This window comes from Electrona antarctica (genome assembly GCF_951216825.1).
Source record: "Electrona antarctica genome assembly, chromosome: 16".
NCBI classification, from domain to species: domain Eukaryota; kingdom Metazoa; phylum Chordata; class Actinopteri; order Myctophiformes; family Myctophidae; genus Electrona; species Electrona antarctica.
In genome coordinates, this window is record NC_136797.1 from 9080308 (window position 1) to 9103570 (window position 23263).

General features: G+C 44.0%; 2 protein-coding genes across 6 annotated transcripts in view; both read right to left on the minus strand.

Moving 5' to 3' along the window:
* The window catches only part of LOC306939832 (uncharacterized protein), a 33419-nt gene extending 25908 nt beyond the window's left edge, over positions 1 to 7511 (minus strand). For 3 of the 5 annotated variants that reach the window (XM_079524572.1, XM_079524571.1, XM_079524570.1), the window contains exons 1-9: positions 7381 to 7511; positions 5111 to 5451; positions 4475 to 4737; positions 3630 to 3988; positions 2411 to 2523; positions 2125 to 2235; positions 1366 to 1548; positions 484 to 617; positions 28 to 122 (exon numbers count right to left, since the gene is read on the minus strand). In XM_079524572.1, coding sequence (XP_079380698.1) covers positions 28 to 122; positions 484 to 617; positions 1366 to 1548; positions 2125 to 2235; positions 2411 to 2523; positions 3630 to 3988; positions 4475 to 4737; positions 5111 to 5445 — 1593 coding nt within the window. In that variant the 5' untranslated portion in view covers positions 5446 to 5451; positions 7381 to 7511. The other 2 variants (XM_079524573.1, XM_079524574.1) reach the window with 2 other exon arrangements.
* A 4023-nt stretch (positions 7512 to 11534) lies between these two features.
* Positions 11535 to 21154, minus strand: LOC306939579 (uncharacterized protein). Its single transcript, XM_079524184.1, has 12 exons — positions 21009 to 21154; positions 19637 to 20208; positions 19104 to 19357; positions 18418 to 18785; positions 17199 to 17311; positions 16422 to 16475; positions 14622 to 14789; positions 13888 to 14021; positions 13481 to 13575; positions 13098 to 13152; positions 12653 to 12787; positions 11535 to 12081 (listed from the first exon to the last, which is right to left on the minus strand). The coding sequence occupies exons 2-12, from the start codon at positions 20200 to 20202 to the stop codon at positions 11777 to 11779; spliced, it is 2247 nt and encodes a 748-aa protein (XP_079380310.1). The 5' UTR covers positions 20203 to 20208; positions 21009 to 21154; the 3' UTR covers positions 11535 to 11776.
* Positions 21155 to 23263: the final 2109 nt, after the last annotated feature.

Consider the following 23263-nt stretch of genomic DNA (forward strand, 5'->3'; position numbering starts at 1 on the left):
ATAGCATTGGTTCAGATCTCCACTGACCTTTATCTGTGACCGAGCTCTGTGAGGAAACAACTGGCAGATCATGGAAAAGTCTGTCCCCACCATGCTGATCGCCAGGAAGAACATTTCTGTCTCTGATGGAAAGAAAATGACAACGTTAAAGTCAAAGATGGGTGTGGATTTATTTTCATTCTTTTTTTTTTTTTAATCCAATGGGGCTGCAAGCCTGCAACATTATCCCTATTTGGGCATTTTATTAAAGACAACGGTTTTAAAATACATTCAAAAATACCAAATCTACAAACTCACAACTTGACGGATCGGAACACACTATTTTAGCATGACACACCGTCGTACAACTTGTTCTTCTGAAGTATTTTGAGAAACCCACAACCACCTAGACTTTGAATAATCAGCAAGAAAACAATGGACAGTTGCACCCCTAACAGCAGCAAGATGTGCACCTAAACGTATTCTAGTACAATCAGCACGTACCTTCAGTGGACCAGGGTTTAGTGTAGTTCCCTTTCCTGAAGCTGGAGTAAGTGGTGGTGGAGCCTCGTTCAAAGATGGCGTCTTTGCCATCCGCTGGGTTTGGTCCTTTCGCCCTCTTGACCTCCACTGTCAAACTGAGACACAAGTTTGCCGAGCGTCACTAAACAAACAAGCCTTTGTGTTTTGTCTCACATTATAGATATAGATACCTGACATTAACTGTTTCAGACAGCAGTCAGCAGTCTGAAACAGTCAGAGCAGTACGGGTCCATTTGGTTGTACACTACTACACCACTCGTGGCTCTTCTCGACTACAACTGTGTCATGCAGCATGCTGTGTAACATATGTCTGGATTTGTTTTGGATTCAGGGTTGTTGATATGGTTCCATACACAACGGCTCGGTTTCAGAAGAGGTTTTCATAAAATAATTTGGGTCCTGCTCAGGAGGTGGTAATAGACAAAATAGACAACATAGCCCTGGACCAGTGTGTTATGCTGTATTCTTTGAGACACACATTACAGGTATTTCAGGGCATGGCACCGCGTGGCCAAATCCACCATTATTGTTTAGAGACCAAAGACCATTGGAATTGCAGTACGGAACCTACATTTTATGTTTTTTTCTTCGTCCTATGGTCAAGAATTGTCAGGAACTGCTAAAACAGCAGCAACATAGAAGATAAAAACGGAAACGCAAAAAAAACAAAACACGAACCATGAAAACTAAGAATTTTCACCAAAAACCCGACTTTTGACGACTTCTGCACTGCTTCCCATGGTCTCAACTGACTGACATTTCAAAATGGCGCAGACCACGTCCTGAATGAAACGTGACACATGTGTAGACGAAAGAATAATCCAATGATTGAACATCACTGACCTCGCCTCGTCGATAATCAGCGTGCCGTCCTCGGCCACTTTCACCCTGGGAACCATCAGCTGATCGTCGTCCACTTCACAGTCCTCTTCTTCCTGTTCGTCATCTCCGTCGTCCTCGCCCCCCTGGTGAGACGACGGCGCTGGGCTCGGGGGAGGGGGAGGAGTCGGGACCCTCTCGGGTGACCTGCGGAATTCAGGAGAGTTTTGTTGAGGCTCACTCGCTTGAATGTTAAGATAGGGCAGTGGTACGCAAACGTTTTAGCCCCTGACCCAAAAGAGAAGTGAGACATTTTGTTCTGGACCCAAACTAGTGAAAAGAGCCCACGTACAAGCTCACAACATGTCGCCGCGTTGTGAGCTTGTAGATAGACTCTTTTCACTACTTCTTAAAACATTTGTTTCTAATGTATGGAATTTCTTACAAGAAACGTTTAGCTTTTTTGGGATGTTTTTTTTTGTAATGTTTTGAAAGGCCCCAGACGGTTAGCTCAACCGTCTGGGCACCTAGGCTGCTGAGCCAGCCTGACGGCGTGCCACGGGTTCGACTCCCCATCCAGTGTTCGGGTACCAGTGAGGTAGGCTATTTTCAGCAAAGAGATTAGGTGTAAAAGGGAAATACTAGTATGGAGCGATTGGAGCCCTGGCGCACGACGCCAACATAAAAAGTAAAACTAATAATACAAGAAAAGGGTACTTCATTCAGTAAGTATGTTTCAATCATTGAGCTTCAACAGAAGAATCTAATAAGACAGAGTCTTACGGTTGTCTAGCTGGAGAAGGTTGTCTAGCTGGAGAAGGCGGGACCACAATCTCCTCGTCATTCTTTGCCTGTGAATCGTCATTCTTTGCCTGTGAATCTGCTAAATAAGAGCTGGAGATAAAAATAAGAAAGAGCAAATAATTATAAGTCAGGAAGACGGTAATAATCAATGTTAACAAAATACATTTTCTGGAGGCAAGCAGTGGAACATGATAGAAATAAGTCCTCTTACCTCATGGGGTTAGAGGCTGGTAAATAGTAGATGAGGTCTCTCATGGTCACTTACCTCATGGGGTTAGAGGCTGGTAAATAGTAGATGAGGTCTCTCATGGTCATTTTGGCAGGATCCGGGGTATATTCCTTCACACGAGCTTTTGACGTGGTATTTTTCATGCTTTTCTACAAAATCAAAGAATGAAACACAATTGAATGCCACAGACAAAAAACAAGTCCACACTATTGATCCATAATGTATAAAAGATAGATAAGGGTTCAGGACAACATGGCCGTTTCGTGGAGGGGTCAGAATGAAATTTGGACTGAAGACTGTTTTTCGTCTGTGGTACTCAAATTGAAGATGATATATACAAGATGACAATGTGTTTAGAAGGTACAGTAGACGGTAGTAAAGTACAAATTAATAACGTAATAAAGTACTTAACATGATTAGTAAATGCTAATCAGAGGTCATGTGAACCCAAACAGACATCATGAAATCACTTCACTTGTTTACCCAGCAGCAACTATTCATTATTTATAGTTAATAATGATAATAACAAACTTTTACATTTTTACATGATGCATCACTAAACCCATTATTGAATTCAATTCTTCTGGGGGTGGCAGTGCCTCAGGTAATAGAGGAGCTGCTTGGGAATCGGAAGGTTCCGGTTTGATCCCGGGCTCCCCCAGGTTAGTGTCGAAAAGAAACTGAACCCCTAACTACTCCCGATGAGCAGGTTGGCGCTTTGAATGGTGTCATGGATTAAAGCTAAATACAATCTTAAAATGTTTGTTCGTAATCTGTGATGAAACAGCAAATACTTGTAACATGATGTCTTAACCCATTTAGGCCTGACCTCGAAATTTAAGAAAAATCTTCTAAATCCTCCAGTTTTTAGAAATAAATATTTTCACGATTTTTCAAAAATAGCAGACCTACAAGCTCGTAGCGCGCCACTCGGTGGCGCGCTATGAGCTTGTAGATCTGCTATTTTTCAATAGCTAAATTATAACATAATGTTTAAAACACCAAAAGGGGTTCCCGCCCAAAATGGGTTAATAATATTGTTCTAATCTAAACCTATGTTCTTGTTGTTCTACATGCAGCCAACCTGTTTGGCTTCAATCTTTGCATTTATGAATGATGTGAGTTTTATGGAAGACGCGTCTGAACAGTAAACTGTAAAAGCACATTGGATGAAGGCGCTATAAATGCACCATTTTTCATTCATAAAATTAACCGTTTCACCAACAAAATGTTCAAAAAGATAATATATTATTACCTTAACCTTATCCTTGTTCATCTCCTTTTTGAGCAGCTCTCTGAGTTTGCGGGCCTTTTCCAACCTCTGCAGGTCTGACGAATCATTCAGGAGTCTACTTAAGGTGAACTGGTCTTGCGGAGGAGGCAGTCCACCTTTATCAGATCTTGACACCAGAGTCTTGGCCTTCTCTGACATCTCTATGGCCTCCTTGTCCGACAGACATGGTTTGTCTGGTGGTTTGGGAGGAACGTCTTTGGCTTGACTTATTGGCGACAGTTCCAACGGTTGGCTTTTTTCAAGGGGCACTCGTTCTGTTGAATTGTCGTCTTCTGCCGGAACTAAGGGTGTTGTGGGCCGTGTGTCACCTCCAGAGAGGCCTGTCAGGATCATGACATTTTAAGTTGATTAGTTGTCATACACAAAATTGTGATTCATTCATTTTGTATATTTACATTTGCCTTTCAGCAGATATGACGATTCAATAGACAAATGAATGCCTGATAATGGCCAATTCTAATAATCAAAATAAATATGTGCTCAAGCCAAAACAGGTCATATACACAAACTTTCTAAAATACTGCAAAAATCGGGGTGCATACTTATTTTAGACTAGCCATTGGTTAGACATGGGTTAAGGTTAGGTTTAGGTGTGCTGCCCCGTGGGAGGTTAGGTTGAGGGTTTGAGATAGGTTGTAGTTGTAGGACTAATGACTGGTCTAACCCAATGACTAGTCTAAACTAAGTACTGCACCCCAAAAATCTTGTAGCTCACACACGCTCGACAGGCTTATCAGTGTATTTTCTGAATGTCTTTTTAATGGAAACAAGTCTACCAATTATGTGTTCATTTGCAGCAGACTGACCTCCAGAGAGCATCCGCTGCTGGCTTGGGGGCGTGGTTCCCTGTGAGAGCGTAGCATCAGTTTGGCTGGAGGCAGTCACATCCTGGCTGTCTGCACATGGTCCTTCTACTGCAGGAGAGTCCAGGACCGCCGTCCTGACCGGAGACTTTGGGGCTCGAGCACGGTTCAGCGCTGGAGCCACTTTGGGCTTGATGGAAAAACGCTTCCGCCTTTGGAGTGCAGCTGCGGGGGAGGTGCCATCGCCACCTGCATCACTGGTATCCCTAAATGAGAGAAGACACAATGGAGGCAAAAGCAGGTCTCATGACTGAAGATTTTTGTCATGCCAATTCCTAATCTGTGAACAGCATGAAAGAGTATTTAATGGAGGATACTTCCATGTATTCTATTACTAGTTTGACCCAATACTCAAGCCATTCAAGACATTAAAAGCAAATCGTAAATCGGTATGAGGACACTTGTGGCACAACACATTTACCTTTAGCTTGCAAAGGCTGAGTAAAATGTATAAGCTTAAAGCTACACAAGCTCACAGCGCATCACAGCCTGACGTGCGGTGAGATTGTAGATCACCCATTTTCAGTTGTGCGTCGCCGTCACCCACGCGCAACCAAGTAGCATTCCGGCATAACTCACCTTGGGACAGTGCTTTTACTTAACGGAGACACAGGCGATCCGTCCGTCACAACAGCCACAGAATGGTCCTCGTTTATTTCACGCTGTGGCATTTCCTGGGAAATAGGGAGGGGTCCAGGTGCGTCTTCGGACACGGGCTGCAGTCCAGGTGCGTCTTGGGACACAGGCTGTGATACAGGTGCATCTTCGGACACAGGCTGCGGTACAGGTGCATCTTGGGACACAGGCTGCGGTACAGGTGCATCTTCGGACACAGGCTGCGGTACAGATCTGCCTGCTGCGCTGGGATTTGGCCGGACATTTGGCCGGACACTGATCCTAGATCTGCGAAGCATTGTCACCTGAGAGGACATGGAAGTGTAATGCAATGTTACTCGTCTGGACCATATGGTATATTAGTGTTTCTTCTTGTATTGTATCATGTTGTTGCCTGTTAGTCTGCCATTGTGGGGACTACGGATAAAACAATGTCCATATTTTGCTAAATCCGGTGTATTTACATGACATTATGTACTATTATAAAATACTACTCAAAAGGAAAGGGAACTGCGTCTAAACTGTATCTAAGAGTCGAGTCATATTGTAGACAGTTGGGGATTCAGTGAAAACACTGACTGTATCTAAATGGTGAATGCAACCCTTTAGCATCCAGCCAGGCATTATGTAAACTGATGTCACGTCGAGTCAGCTATATCCATATATGGAGTTTCACGCTCGCATCATCATGATGATGTCAGCCCTAGGAGGATCTCCACTGGCTCCATATTTGGAGCTCCAGATCGAAGTATGGAGTTGCTCATGATGTCAGGACAGCAGCGATATTGGCAACCATAGCAACCCAAAAACTACCAACAAACAAACCACCATTATGACGTGAAAGCCTTCATTTCAAGTTACAACTATAATTTACAATGTAGGGCATTTGACAGGCGCGCTTAACCGGAGCAACTTACAATTGATTGATTTAAATATTTATTAACAGTTTGCAGAATTACAGTAAATTTTAAGCACAAACTCAATACAAAGACTGTTAACTGTGAGTGGACGACCCAATTAAGCATTACACTTGTTTACAAGAGGGTCCACCTTGTTCAAGATAAGATAAGCAAGATAAGTCACATAGAAGGCAAAGAGACAGTGTAGTGCCTCATGAAACTAGGATCACAGGTAAACCAAGAACCTAGTATCAGTCTAAAAACAACTATATACTATAGTATATATAAAGTAGATAGAGAGATAAACAATGAACCTAGCATAACATCATACTATAAATGCCCGTCTCTGTACGTGTATGTCTGAGAACCGTTTGCCCCACCGACTTCAAATTTTACACACACGTTCCACAGTCCACACCACCACAGGGTGCCCGGCCTAGAGTCTGTGGAATACATAATTGTCCAGAAACACCACAGAAGGCTCTGGTGGTCAGGCTTTGCCAGTCAGTGGACTTAATAAGCCTAAATCACCTGTACAATTCCCAGCCTCTGCCTCAGCCAAATGATTGTCATGGCAATCCCACAGCTGCCATTTGCTTACTTGTAACTTAACCAGTCCACTTTTCACAGTCAGTTTGCACTCTTTAGATGCAGACAGACAGACAGACAGATAGAGATATCCATATGGGACAGACAGACGGACGGTTAAAACGGGTGCCAGCCTGCCTGGTGAAGCCAATCACACTCAAACTCAGTACATTCTGTCATCTTCATCATAACGAAACTACTTTCCTTTGAAAAATGAACAGTGGTTCTATAAATGGGATCCAGAGACCCCCAGCGGTCCCTGGGGGAGTTCCAAGTGGACGGGATCACATCTAGGAGAACCCAGGAATCTAACTAAGATAGATAGATACAAATTGAACCATTTGTTCACTCTCAGAGTTAGCAGCCGCTATTATAAAAGTGTTAATAGCTTTAGGGAGGAGGGGTCCCTCAACCATTTGCTTATCTATGCAAATGACAGCGGTCACCACCGAACTGACATTAATGATATGTGAACCTGGACAACCCAGAATAGAAATACCGTGATCACCGTTTATTATAAAATGCAGAATATATTTGACAAAATACGCAAAACTGAAATTGGGGGGGTGGGGGGAGAAAATAGCAGTACTTTGGATACGTTTCTCTTCTTGAGCAAGGGTCGCTTCGCCACAGGCAAAAAGAGTCGCGACATGTTTTTGTTTTTCGACGCAGTGATAATGAACTATTAAACGCACGTGCCTGTGTAACTCTCTCTTCTATATATAAACCGTTCTGTTAGTAACTTACCTGCAGAAGACTGGCTCGTTTGGTGAAGCAGGGAATCTAAAAATATAATTTGTTCAAGGCAAAACTGTAAAGGTCCACGGCGGGCATACACTGATCCGCCATGTTTTAACAAACTGACGCAAGAAAGGGGATTGTGGGACATGTAGTCTTTCGGGCGCGAGGACGAAGCCTGCCTGTGATTGGTCCAGTTACTGACACTGCCCGTCTTGACTATGGTCTTGACTGTCCTCCGAGACGCGAGGTTACTCCGTGGTGAGATTGAGAAATACATAATACAACAAGAGAATGACAGCTTGGCACGCGCGACAGAATGCAGCCTTGTAACTAACTTGTAAGTTTTATTTTTTTGTAGAAGAGGCAAACTTATTGTTTATGCCGTTTGCTTTGATTGAATACGTATGTTGTACTATGATTTGATTTGGGTAAATAAAGTGTTAGTGTTGATTATCGTGTATTAATCTAATTATAGTAAACTAATACTATTACACTAAAAAGGATAAAGATGAAGGGAAAATATACCTTTTTATAGTACAATAATGTTTCAACACAAACACTTTATTTTAGAACACACCCAAATCATATTATGGCGTGCATGTTCAATCAATTATTCCTTCAAAGCAAACGGCATAAACAATATTAGTTTGCCTCTTCTACAAAAATAAAACGTAAAAAGTCCCGTTGGGGAAAAAGTCCCATTGGGGAAAAAGTCCTGTTGGGGAAAAAGTCCCAAAAGTCCCGTTGGGGAAAAAGTCCCGTTGGGGAAAAAGTCCCAAAAGTCCCGTTGGGGAAAAAGTCCCGTTGGGGAAAAAGTCCCAAAAGTCCCGTTGGGGGAAAAAGTCCCAAAAGTCCCGTTGTGGGAAAAAGTCCCAAAAGTCCCGTTGGGGAAAAAGTCCCAAAAGTCCCGTTGGGGAAAAAGTCCCAAAAGTCCCGTTGGGGAAAAAGTCCCAAAAGTCCCGTTGGGGAAAAAGTCCCAAAAGTCACGTTGGGGAAAAAGTCCCAAAAGTCCTGTTGGGGAAAAAGTCCCAAAAGTCCCGTTGGGGAAAAAGTCCCAAAAGTCCCGTTGGGGAAAAAGTCCCAAAAGTCCCGTTGGGGAAAAAGTCCCAAAAGTCCCGTTGGGGAAAAAGTCCCAAAAGTCCCGTTGGGGAAAAAGTCCCAAAAGTCCCGTTGGGGAAAAAGTCTCAAAAGTCCCGTTGGGGGAAAAGTCCCAAAAGTCCCGTTGGGGAAAAAGTCTCAAAAGTCCCGTTGGGGGAAAAGTCCCAAAAGTCCCGTTGGGGAAAAAGTCCCAAAAGTCCCGTTGGGGAAAAAGTCCCAAAAGTCCCGTTGGGGAAAAAGTCCCAAAAGTCCCGTTGGGGAAAAAGTCCCAAAAGTCCCGTTGGGGAAAAAGTCCCAAAAGTCCTGTTGGGGAAAAAGTCCCAAAAGTCCCGTTGGGGAAAAAGTCCCAAAAGTCCCGTTGGGGAAAAAGTCCCAAAAGTCCCGTTGGGGAAAAGGTCCCAAAAGTCCCGTTGGGGAAAACGTCCCGTTGTGTCGCCACTCTCTTATTATATTACTCTGGCCAGACAGAAGCCCATTTGGAACAGTCTGGCAACGCGAGAATATTAAACACGTTCCGACCGCTTTCCACAGTAACTGTGGAACGTTCCGTTTTAAATATTACTCTGCGGGCAGCATATTATTTAATCCTGTCGCCTCAATCCAATCCAACTTTATTTAAAGAGCACATTTAAAAACAACTAGAGTTGAATTACCGGTATATTATAATTGGTCCTCACTAATATTCATGATAAAATAGCACAATTGTTTTATACTCGGTCTGTGTATCATAGGAGGTGGGCAGTTCAGAAACCTGTCTTCCAGTTACATCGTTAGGCAGATTTAAAAAATATATATATTTAGATTTGTATTATCGTGAGAACGATGGCTTCCATTATCGTATTGCAACTTTTCAGGAATAGAAAGCCTGCTGTTTTTATTAGCTTGGTTGGATTCCCCATCGATGTCGTCACTGAAAGACAGGTTTCTGAACTGCCCACAGCTCTCCTATGAGACACAGAATTAGTAAAAAAAAATATATTTTATCATGAATATTACAGGACCAATTACAGTTTATATGAAGATCGGTTGAAAAGCGGTGAAGTCGTCCGTTAAAAGGAATACAAAGGGGGTTTAAGAGGATTTTTGAGCGGTGTCTAACTGTCTGTCTGTTTGGAGTACGAACAGCTGCAAAAGTGTTGTTGAGCAGCCTGATCAGTTCACACAGGTGATAACAGGTAATAAATATAACAATTTAATCTAATATGCGAGACATAATTTATTCATGTCCACACTATAAGAACAGTACACAAGGACATAAAACATTATAGGTGCAGTTTAGATTGCATCACACAGTCATGGCACATGTCTTGTCTTCACGATTGTAAATGTCACTCAGCGTCTCCACCATATTGGCGGCCATCAAACCGTAGCAGACCGTACAAAACTTTGCCAGTCTTTCTGCCTCGCCTCTGGACATCCCAAACATCCGAAACCCTCCAAACAACCAGTCAGTGGGTGTCCCAGGCTGGAGGACCACCAAATCAAGCAAAGTTCCCAGTCTCTCATACCGTTGTCCGGGTGACAAAGCGAAAGCACCCTCACCCTCCCCCTGGAAGTCCACTCACCGCTGCTCCAACAGCGGACAGATACCCCGCAGGGAGGTCGCCGGGTCCACGTTGTTGCCTGGCGACAAATCGCCCCATGCCGCTCTCATGGGCCTGGACGTCCACCCACTCACTGTTCACGGGAGGGACCGTCAGGTAGCGTCTGTAGCATTGGTGCGAGGCGAGTAGTGCCTAATCCTTCCTGCTGATGTGATCATCAAACACGTAGCCACAGAATTGCAAAATGCGTTCTAGATCTTACACCTACTACATTAACAGTCGTAGTTTGTGCGGTGCCGGGTGCGGTTGTTAGATGTTAAAACAAACACTGGCGTCCACAAGCGTTGTGCGCGTGCACACACACAATCTTATGACAAGGAAAGAAATTAGAAAAAGGGGAAAGATAAGGCTTTGTTGTGTCATTATGGTATATAATAGTGTAGCCGCTAGGGTTTCAGAACCCAAACACAGCGCTGCCACCAATGTAGCCGCTCTTGTAGCCGCTGTTGTAGCCGCTGTTGTAGCCGTTGTTGTAGCGCTGCGGCCGGGAGGCGAATCCGGGACCTCGTATCAACAAGCCGCGTACGCTACCAGTCGGCTAAAGTGCCATACATGGCCCCCTGTCCAGTATTCTCCCATTACAACTCTACCTGCAGAAACTCTTCTCTGACAACACCGAAAAGTCCAGCTGAAGATCATGCAGAAAGGTGGCTACTACCCAGGACCCACTTGCTCAAAAAGAGCATGAAATCAAGAAGCTGAAGCATCAGCTGCTGGACAAGCTGAATAGGGAGCTGGGAGATCAGGAGAGTGAAGCCAGGGAGCAACTGCACGCGCTGGAGAGCAGAATTGACGAGTTGCAGGGGCAGCGAGAATGGTGACCTCTCTCTCCAGATAAGAGACGCGAGCTGCAAGCTCACCACGTCGAATGTGGAGCGTCGCAAGCTGACGGAGACTCAGGCCACGACCCAGGAAGACTGGACCGCACGGTCGGCCCAGATTCAGAGCGAGCTCCGCCAAGCTCGAACCGAAAAGGCCGACCTTGGGGAGCAGGTCCAGATCCTCTGGATCAAGGTGAAGTGCCTGGAGGACGAGAGGAAAGGACATGGGGCCCGTCATGGACAGCTCTTTAGCCGACTGGTAACGTGCGCGGCTGTTTGATACGACGCCCCGGGTTCACCTCCTGGCCGCAGCGCTACAACAGTGGCGGCAACAGTGGCTACAATGTCTTCTTTTATTATTTGTTTCCCCTTATCCTAAATATTAGATCATTTTCTCAAGACATGGTCCTGCTAACAGTTAATATAGTCAATTGCCTTTGCTTAGATTAAAGAAAGCCCATGTTCATAATAAACCAGTCAAAGAGATATTCCTTTCATGCGGATAGTCCTTTCTCAGAATTATTCTCCTCACATTCCCTCCTAGAAACTGTGATCCTTTGGATATAATGTAGAACCACTATAGTCAGCTGCAAGACAGGAACGACAAGGTTCTTTCAAAAACAATTAAGTCATATAATCTAATGTACTGCTACTTTTAATGACATGTATAAATGTACATATATTTTTCTTTTGACCCGTTTCTTACCTATGTTTTCTCCTTAGTTGCTTAAAACTACTCACGATTCAACTTGCACAAAAAAAGAACTTCCATGTAAACATGTGATGCGACAATAAAAGTGATTGTAACATGACAAAACAATATGATTTAAGAAATGCAGGGGGCAAGGTGGCGCAGTTGGTAGCGCTGTCACCTCGAAGCTAGAACGTCCCGGGTTGGATGCGAGTCCCCAGGTTGACAGACAACCCCAACCATTGGCGAGGAAAGGTCTTATTTTCGCCCAGGTTGACAGACAACCCCAACCATTGGCGGGGAAAGGTCTTATTCTCGTTGGGTTTCTCGGTTGACTCGTCATCGTCTTCCTTCTTGCATTTCCTTTTCCTTTGCGGGGAAGCAGGGGCTGCTCTCTCGTCAGAGACGTCTTCGTTCTCTCCCTCCACCTCCTCCATGTCAGCCCCTCCATTCTCCTCTTCTACGTCGCTCATTTTCTTCTCTGCCGTCTTTCCTGAAAATGAACAGTTTGGACATACAAGACTTATTCAACCAAACTGCAACGACATGCAGTATTTTGCTCCAACTCAAAAACATTGCTGTCGGGAGGAAACCTCATAACTCATTTTTTGGCATAAATCAGTGCTATTGAACACCCTTTATGTCTGTGTGTTGTTTCGAAAATATTGAACCAATGGAAAGTAGTAAAAAGTGCTTTGGACAAAACCTCTTAACTCCATTGGACCCTCAAAATGTCTGCTAAAGCAACCAACTCCACCACCTCTCCCCCTCTCATGGAAGTAATTGACAATATATAAAGTTACAACACCAACTTTGATGAGGCTGTATTGCTTTGTTTTAAAAATATAAGGTTTTCTTAATTTCCTGAAAATTTTATATTTTTAATTTCCTGAAAAATTTATATTTTTAATTTCCTGAAAAATGAACATTTTGCAGTTATGAGGTTTCCTCCTGACAGCAGAGAGATATATTGTAAATCTCAACACCAACCTAACTGAATTCAAGCCAAACCATTTTACACCTTGTCTTAGTGGAGTGCCATGATGTTCAACTAGTTCCGTTACCTTTTGTCTTCCTGATGCGTTTCCTCGTCGTCTTTTCCCCGCTGGGCGAGGACTTGGTTTTCTTGCATTTCTGCACTTCAAGGACCTTGTCTAGGAGCTTAGAGAAGACCTCTATATCCAGTTTACGTGTCTCTTCTACAGGAAACGTTACAGCATAGTGTTAAAGGGGTTAACAGACACACAATATGGTTCTAGTAGTAAAACAAATAGCGAAAGTAGCTGATCTACAAGTTCAACACATTTTGTGCCAAAATAGGGAAGATGCCCGGTTGGGAAACAGTTCAATGGTTCAATATTTGCCCATGTTATCTCTCTAAAGCAGAATTCAAGCAGAATTCTTTTTTTTTTAAGTTGCATACTAGACAAAAATCCCTGCCACAACAGAACATGACACAACAAAACGAGATAACAGTTGCAAAAGCACGTCTGACATTCAAATACTTACTGAAAGCCTTGTCAAGCCTCCAGGAATCTCCCCGTTTCTCTTTCTTGAACTTGTGCTGAAAGGTTAAAAACTCAAATGAATGCAATGCTACCTAAGAATTGGTGCCAATCATCCAGTCGAAAACAACTGCAATCCAATTCATGCAATTGAGCAGGTTCTCAATCACAGCTTCATTGTATTGTTCAAACGGATTGACGCGTATAGACCATGATTATTTTCCGATTCTATGACATCCGTGGGCGTCATTTGAGAGCACCCGTGCACGGAATGGAGAGGGGCAAAATATTCTGTGATTTTTCAAAGGTAGGTGAAAAAAACACTAGAAATTCAGGCACAGAAAGTTAACAGTGTTAAGTACGTTTATTGTTCAGATCTCCACTGACCTTTATCTGTGATCGATCTCTGTGAGGAAACAACTGGCAGATCATGGAAAAGTCTGTCCCCACCATGCTGATCGCCAGGAAGAACATTTCTGTCTCTGATGGAAAGAAGATAACAAAGTTAAAGTCAAAGACTGGTGTGGATTCATTTTCATTCCTTTTTTAAATCCAATCCGGCTGCAACACTATCACTATTTGCTCACAACTTGACGGAACCCACTGTGAGCTTGCCTGGAGTTCAGCTATTTTACCATGACACCATCGACTTGTTCTTCTGAATTATTTTGACAAACCCACAGCAACCATAACAACTAGAATTTGAATAATCAGCAGGAAAATAATGGACAGTTGCACCCCTAACAGCAGCAAGATGTTGCACCTAAACGTATCCTAGCACAATCAGCACTGACCTTCAGTGGACCAGGGTTTAGCGCGGTTGCCTTTCCTGAAGCTGGAGTAAGTGGTGGTGGAGCCACGTTCAAAGATGGCGTCTTTGCCATCCGCTGGGTTCGGTCCTTTCGCCTTCTTGACCTCCACTGTCAAACTGAGACACAAGTTTGCCGAGTGTCACTAAACAAACAAGCCTTTGTGTTTCCCCTCATCCTCTCACATTATATATTTTTTTTAATTTATACATTTCATCCCACGATTTTGTAACCCATTTTTTCACCCAGTGTCAATTATCTAATGTAATCCTGGGCGCTACACTTCCTCTGCCAACCTGGGGGGGCAGCGGACTGACCTCATGCTTCCTTCTATGCATGAGGAGTCCAAGCTGCTTCTTCTCTCCTGACAGGGGAGAGTTTGGCCAGGGGGAGGTAGTTTAGAGACCAGGATTACTGCATGTTTTTGTGAGGGTATCTACTATCTACCCTAGGAGACACAGGGGGGGAACATGCAAACTCCACACAGAAAGGCCCTTTCACCAACCCCACCTCGGGTATGGGCACTGATGGAGGAGGGAACACGCCCCCAGCGCCCACAGCGTCCACAGCGTCCCCAGCGGGAATCGAACCCAGGACCTTCTAGCTGTGAGGCGACAGCACTACCGACTGTGCCACCGTGCCCCCTTCCTCTCACATTATAGACAGCCTGGTCCAGTGTGTTCTACTGTACATATAATCAATGGTTGAACATCACTGACCTCGCCTCGTCGATAATCAGCGAGCCGTCCTCGGCCACTTTCACCCTGGGAACCATCAGCTGCTCGTCGTCCGCTTCATTGTCCTCCTCTTCCTGTTCGTCATCTCCGTCGTCGTCCTCGCCCACCTGGCGAGACGACGGCGCTGGGCTCGGGGTCCTCTTGGGTGACCTGCGGAATCCAGGAGGATTTTGTTCCAATGTTAGATAGGATAGAGGTTAGATAGGATAGAGACTATTTACAGCAAAGAGATTGGTGTAAAGGGAAATACTAGTATGGAGCCCTGGGGCACCCCGGTCAACTAAGTTTAATTAAGTGGTTACAATTTAGGCCTTTAGAAGGGGCTCTTAACACATTTTGTGCCCAAAACGTCTGTGGACATCCTGGGTATTACCGCACGTGCATAGCCCAAGACGTCTGTGGACGTCTTTGGAAAAAAAAAAAAATATATATATATATATATATATATATATATATATCTTTTTTTTTTTTTTATTAAAAAAAAAATCAGAAAAATCAAAACACTTTTTTTTAACACGTGGTGCCAAAGTTTGTGTTTTCGCCATTGAGAATGCATTTGGCGTTTAAATTAAATAACTCAGAAACTATAAAACATTTCAAAGTAAAAAGTTCCAGCATGTGTCTCCACAGTCAGCTGAATTATAAAAAATGTGAATGGATTTTCTAGGTGAAAGTGATTTTGGGCAGTTTTGCGTGGGCTCTCAATGTGTTAAGAGTGCCAAATCAGAATAAGCAGAGTAAGCATGAGCTCTAGTCACATGACTAGAGCACCAGTCAAATATTGAACCTGGCATCCATCTTGACAACCTTGCAGGCTTATGTAAAGGTTTAAATGTCATACCTGCCCTGGTGAAGGCTCTTTTGGAGTCGAAACATGGCTTTTTTTTTAACATTTCTAAATAAAGTACCTTGATTTTTCTCTCCTCATTTTTAAACATTTTTGAGTGCTCGGATCACCGCCTTCTCTTTAAGGTTCAAATGTAACTTAGAGTATTGAAGATTATTATTATTTTATTATTTAGACTGATGATAGGTTTTTGGTTTACCTATGATCCTAGATTACCATCTCTATGCATTTGATTTACTGCACTTACTTCACAAGTATGGGCGATTCATACTCCTATTTAGTGCTGAAATAAAGGTGGTTCGGGAAGGGCCCCCGACCCGACTTTAGTGAGTGTCTGTTTGCGTGTGTGTGTGTACGTGCGTGCGTGCGTGTGTACGTGCGTGCGTGCGTGAAATGGAAGTTGGTTTGTGTCTCTTCAAAACTCCCGGTATGTTCTTGGCTTTAACGTCGGCAAATCGAACTTGAGCTGAATTAACGACGACATACCGCTGGAGTGTCGAAATGAGTTTGGGTCGTCGTCACAACATTTCAGTGGCACCGAAGCGCCGACTTTAGGACTTTTCCCCCCCTGAACCTCTGAATGACGTCACATTGTAGTCTCTAGTCTACAGAGACGAACCGACTTAACCCATTTTGACCTGAGATCAGATTCTAAAAATGTCTTTACATCCTGACAGTTTTCTGAAAAAGCTATGTTTCTATGTCAGTGGTTCTTCGATTTTTTTTAAATAGCAGACCTACAAGCTCGTAGCGCGCCACTCGGTGGCGCGCTATGAGCTTGTAGATCTGCTATTTTTCAATAACTAAAGCATAACATAATGCTAACACCGACAGGGGTTCCCGCCCAAAATGGGTTAAATTCAGCTCTAAAATAGGAGTATGAATCGGCCCTATGTTTCAATCATGGAGCTTCAACAGAAAATCCAGAGTCTTACGGTTGGACCACGATCTCATCCTCATTCTTTGGCTGTGAATCTGCTAAATAAGAGCTGGAGATAGAAATAAGAAAGAGCAAATGATTACAAGTCAGGAAGACGGTGTTAAAGAAATACATTTTCTAGAAGCAAGCAGTGTAACATGATAAAGATAATGCCATAGTGGACAGCCTGGACACTTACCTCATGGGGTTAGAGGCTGGTAAATAGTAGATGAGGTCTCTCATGGTCACTTACCTCATGGGGTTAGAGGCTGGTAAATGGTAGATGAGGTCTCTCATGGTCACTTACCTCATGGGGTTAGAGACTGGTAAATAGTAGATGAGGTCTCTCATGGTCACTTACCTCATGGGGTTAGAGGCTGGTAAATAGTAGATGAGGTCTCTCATGGTCTCTTACCTCATGGGGTTAGGGACTGGTAAATAGTAGATGAGGTCTCTCATGGTCACTTACCTCATGGGGTTAGAGGCTGGTAAATAGTAGATGAGGTCTCTCATGGTCTCTTACCTCATGGGGTTAGAGACTGGTAAATAGTAGATGAGGTCTCTCATGGTCACTTACCTCATGGGGTTAGAGGCTGGTAAATAGTAGATGAGGTCTCTCATGGTCTCTTACCTCATGGGGTTAGAGGCTGGTAAATAGTAGATGAGGTCTCTCATGGTCTCTTACCTCATGGGGTTAGAGGCTGGTAAATAGCAGATGAGGTCTCTCATGGTCTCTTACCTCATGGGGTTAGAGGCTGGTAGATAGTAGATGAGGTCTCTCATGGTCTCTTACCTCATGGGGTTAGAGGCTGGTAGATAGTAGATGAGGTCTCTCATGGTCATTTTGGCAGGATCCGGGGTATATTCCTTTACGCGAGCTTTTGACGTCATATTTTTCATTTTTTTCTACAAATCAAAGATGATACATACAAGATGACAAATTTGTTTAGAATGATAGTAGTACAATAAAGTACAGTAGATTGGAATAATTGTAATAAACTACAACATGATTACGCTAATCAGTCATGTAAACCCAAACAGACATCCTGAAATCACTTCAATTGTTTACCCAGCAACTATTGACTTTATAGTTGTATATAACACATATTTTGAATGTTTTACAATTCAATTCTTCTGGGGGCAGCATTGGCTCAGACAGGTAATAGAGGAGCTGCTTGGGAATCGGAAGGTTCCGGTTTGCTCCTGGGCTCCCAGGTTAGTGTCGAAGTGTCCTTGGCCACCGGCCAGGCTGACCATAGGGAATGAAAGGAGGCAGAGGCAGAGGATTCCTGCCACCATAACATAAATACGAACTGCCGGTCATCTTGTAATACACAAATAAACAGGACAACACTGAACCACCAACTGCTCCCGATGAGCAGGTTGGCGCTTTGCATCGTTTCATGGATTAAAGCTAAATACAATCTCAAAATGTTTGTTAGGCCAAGACCAAATCTGTGATGAAACAGCATGAAAGGAGTTTCCAAATAATTTGCACAATATTTAAAATGATGTCTTAATAATATTGTTCTAATCTAAACCTACAGTATGTTCATGTTGTGCTACATGCAGCCAACCTGTTACTTTTAATCTTTGCATTTATGAATGATCAGTTTTATGGAATATGCTTCTGAACATGTATTGAATATTCTTTTGCTAGTTTGACCAATTAAAATACTAAAATAAATATGACGTAGTCATATTTTACCAGTTGCACGCACATTGTTGCTGGCTGCAATGCTACCCCATTGGCTGAGAGGTTTGCTAGAGGCAAAAAGTGTCTGGTTGCCTAGAGACGATGCAGCCAATCAGGACGATAGGTAGTCAATACGGCAGCCAATGAGAAAGATTGGTCGAGTGGGCGTGAAAGCCAAGCAGATGCTAGACCAGCTGTGCTTACGCAGTAGCTGGTAATAATTAATAACCAAAAATGTATTTGGTGGATGACATTTACCATTTATAAAATTAACCCTTTCACCAACAAAATGTTCAAAAAGATGATATATTATTACCTTAACCTTATCCTTGGCCATCTCCTTTTTGAGCAGTTTTTTTAGTTTGCGGGCCTTTTCCAACCTCTGCAGGTCTGACGAATCATTCAGGAGTCTACTTAAGGTGAACTGGTCTTGCGGAGGAGGCAGTCCACCTTTAGCAGATCTTGACACCAGAGTCTTGGCCTTCTCTGACATCTCCATGGCCTCCTTGTCTGAGGAGGGACATGATTTGTTCGGTGGTTTGGGAGGAACGTCTTTGGCTTGACTTATTGGCGACAGTTCCAACGGTTGGCTTTTTTCAAGGGGCACTTGGGCTCGCTCTGTTGAATTGGCGTCTTCTGCAGGAACTAAGGGTGTTGTGGGCCGTGTGTCACCTCCAGAGAGGCCTGTCAGGATCATAACATTTTAAGTTGACCATTAGTTGTCATACACAAAATTGTGATTAATGAATTTGGTATTTACATTTATGTTATATGGCAGATATGACACTTAAGATATTCACTTAAATAGACAAAAGAATGACCAATGACTTCCCAAAATTTCTAAAATACCCTCAAAAATTGAGAAGCTCACACATGCTCGACAGTCGTATCAATCTATTTTCTGAATTATTTTTTTATTGCAAACAAGTCTAACAGTCATGCAACATGATTTACGATTAGCTATACATGTATGTGTTATGTGTTAATTTGCAGCAGACTGACCTCCAGAGAGCATCCGATGCTGGCTTGGGGGCGTGGTTCCCTGTGAGAGCGCAGCATCAGTTTGGCTGGAGGCAGTCACATCCTGGCTGTCTGCACAAGGTCCTTCTACTGCAGGAGAGTCCAGGACCGCCGTCCTGACCGGAGACTTTGGGGCTCGAGCACGGTTCAGCGCCGGAGCCACTTTGGGCTTGATGGAAAAACGCTTCCTCCTTTGGAGTGCAGCTGCGGGGGAGGTACCTTCGCCACCTGCATCACTGGTAAATGAGACAAGACACAACAGGGATTGAAGCAAAAGCAAATCTCATGACAATTTTCTATTTCCAATCTGTGATTTGTGAAAGAACATGACACTTGTAGCACAACACACTTATTGCAAAGCATGAGCAAAATGCAAAAGCCTGTGCAAAATGTATAAGCTACACAAGCTCACAGCGCATCGCAGCCTGACGCGCGGTGAGATTGTAGATCGCCCATTTTCGGTTGTGCATCACCATCACCCACGTGCAACCAAGTAGCATTCCGGCATAACTCACCTTGGGACAGTGCTTTTCCTTAACGGAGACACAGGAGATCTTTCTGTCACAACAGCCACAGAATGGTCCTCGTTTATTTCACACCGAGCCTCCTGGTTCAGCTGTGGCATTTCCTGGGAAATAGGGAGGGGTCCAGGTGCATCTTGGGACACAGGCTGCGGTCCAGGTGCATCTTGGGACACAGGCTGTGATACAGGTGCATCTTGGGACACAGGCTGCGGTCCAGGTGCATCTTGGGACACAGGCTGCGGTCCAGGTGCATCTTGGGACACAGGCTGTGATACAGGTGCATCTTGGGACACAGGCTGCAGTCCAGGTGCATCTTGGGACACAGGCTGTGATACAGGTGCATCTTGGGACACAGGCTGCGGTCCAGGTGCATCTTGGGACACAGGCTGCAGTCCAGGTGCATCTTGGGACACAGGCTGAGATACAGGTGCATCTTGGGACACAGGCTGCGGTCCAGGTGCATCTTGGGACACAGGCTGCGCTGGTACAGATCTGCCTGCTGCGCTGGGATTTGGCCGGACATTTGGCCGGACACTGATCCTAGATCTGCGAAGCATTGTCACCTGAGAGGACATGGAAGTGTAATGCAATGTTATATTGTATAATGGTATATTAGTGTTTCTTCTTGTATCATGTTTTGTTGACTGTTATTGTGGAGACTACGGATGAAAATGTGCGTATTTTGCTAAATCTGGTGTATTTTACATTACATTATGTACTAATAATATAATATAAAGGAGGCAAACATTTAAAAAAAAAGCAGATGTAAAAGCTCACAACACCTCACGTTTTGCGAGGCGGTGTGAGCTTGTAGATCTGCTATTTTCACAATATTTATCTGTGGAAATGTAATGCCTCAACTCTTACAATTCTACATGATTATCAGAGTGGGGGGGTCCCCAGTTTAAATACGCTTTATATTTAGGTTGGTTCTGGCCTGCATGGGCCAGCCTGAAAAGGTTGAGAACCACTGTGCTATAAGGGGTCTTAGGGGGAAGAGGTGGGGAACTCTGAAGAGATGAGATTTCACAACACAGCGGAAAATTGGGACAGTCTGCAGTTCTGCCTGCAATGGGCCAGGGACGTTTGTTCCAGAGAGAAGGGTCAGGCCGTCAGGGACATGTTCATCTGTCCTGAGGCTGTGACCTGTCTAATAGGTATTAATCAATCAAACAATCACATTTGTTTTACAACTTCTGAATCAATACCGCCCCCGTCTGGCAGAGTCAGGTTAGGTTCGCTTAGCCACAGGCTAAAGTCGCGACATGTTTTTGTTTTTTTGACGCAGTGATAATAAACTAATAAACGTACGTGCCTGTGTAACTCTGTCTTTTATATATAAACCGTTCTGTTAATAACATACCTGCAGAAGACTGGCTCGTTTGGTGAAGCAGGGAATCTAAAAAATAGTATTTGTTCAAAGGAAAGCTATCGCGTCCACTCTAAGGTCCATTCATACCGTGATCCGCCATGTTTTAACGCAGTAAACACTGACGCTGCAAAAATGGATTGTGGGAGATGTTGTCTTTCCAGAGTCGACCTGGAAAGACTACATCTCGCACGCACGCACGCACGCACGCACACACACACACACACACACACACACACACACACACACACACACACACACACACACACACACACACACACACACACACACACACACACAGTATTCATCCCACATAAATAATCTTATAATGTGACAATTAATCAGTGGCAGCGGTGGCCGAACGGATAGCGGCGCGGTCTTGATACCGGAAGGTTCCTAGTTCGAATCAGCCGTCCGACACGTTAAAATTACCACCGCTGAAGTGCCCTTAAACAAGGCATTGAACCACTACGATGAAATGTGTTCTATGAGCAGGGCCTGGCTGGAAACAAGTTCTTGAGCTTAGCCCAGATACCCTGGGTAAATATAGATTTCATTTCAAATAAATTAGAAACAATGGGGAAAGATCATCAGCTTCTTTTATTATTTTATTTGTTTCCCCTTATTCTAAATATTAGATCATTTTCTGAAGACATGGTCCTGCTATTAGACAAGTATTTTCCCAGTAGGAGTAGCTTATCATGATGTCACATATCCTTCACTTTTAGCAGCCATCCGTCAGTGCACCCTGGGTGGTTCCAACTTCCAACACCTTTTATGTGCTGTGAGTCAAGATCCATGCAGTTCCCAACGCCGTACTGTTTTTCTACGTTAAACACTTTCCAAAACAGTTCAGTTCAATTATGTGCAAAATATCTGACCGACCAAAATATGTTGCCTGTGGTCAGAATGATTCTCCTCACATTCCCTCCAGCAACTGTGATTCCTTGGATATAATGCAGAGCCACTAGAGCAGGGGTTCTCAACCCGTGGGTCGCGACCCCTCAGGGGGTCGCCAAATTAGTTTGGGGGGTCCCCAAATTATTAAAAAAAAAAAAAAGTTCTCTTTTTTTTTTTTCACGATTTTTCAAAAATAGCAGACCTACAAGCTCATAGCGCGCCACTCGGTGGCTCGCTACGAGCTTGTAGATCTGCTATTTTTCAATAGCTAAATTATAACATAATGCTTAAAACACCAAAAGGGGTTCCCGCCCAAAATGGGTTAAGGTTATTGTAGCAGTCAATTTATATTGGGGGTCGGGAGGGGGCGGGGCGGGGGTCCCGAGACGTTGCCAAAGCATTTCCGGGGGTCCCCGGCCAAAAACGTTGAGAACCCCTGCACTAGAGAACCTCAAGGTTCTTTCATGAACAAGTTTGGAGTCATATAATCTCATGTAAGTACTGCTGATCATATGTATAAATGTACATATATTTGTTGTTTTGTTTTCTCCTTGCTCCCCCCTGAAAACTACTGACGATGCAACTTGCACAAAAAAAAGGATTTCACCCACTTCCATGTAAACATGTAACCCATCTGGTGGAGTCAGGTTAGTAAACATGTGATGTGACAATAAAAGTGATATTTTACACAACAAAACAATATGATATTCTTTTGTCATGTTATAATCAGAATCACTTTTGATTAAGAAATGCGGGTAGTGCTGTCACCGCACAGCTATAGCTTAGAACGTCCCAGGTTCGATGTGAGTCCCCAGATTGACAGCCAACTCCTGCAGGCCCTCCCTCCCTGTCACTCTCAGAAAACGCCGGGGGAAGGTCTTGGCATTGGGGCTAGTGTTGTGTGTGTGGCTGCGCCTACTCCCACTTCTAGGAGGCCCTTCTGTGTCGCTTCCCCTGGTCTGGTCATCTGGTCCCTGTTCAGTGTTGCAAGTCTGTCACCCAACACATAGGTGTTGGGTGAGGCTTTGCTGGGGTTCCTCTGACTGACACTCAGGGACACAGCAGGTCAGGTATAGGTTCAAACACATTTATCGTAGTAGTGGAGGAGCTTAGGAAGAGAAAAGGGTGATTTTGCACGAATTTGTCTAAAAGCGCCAAATTTTGCACAGATGTAGCTCAGGACATTTTCATGATTCTGAATCCATTGCAAGCTTTAGCTTTGCACGAAAAACACTCCTTGGGCTAAAACCACATTTGGGCACATTTGGGCAAGTGGCTACGGCCGAATTTAGCCCAAGGTTTTTCGTGCCACACTAATGCCTGGAATGGATTCAGAATAATGAAAACTC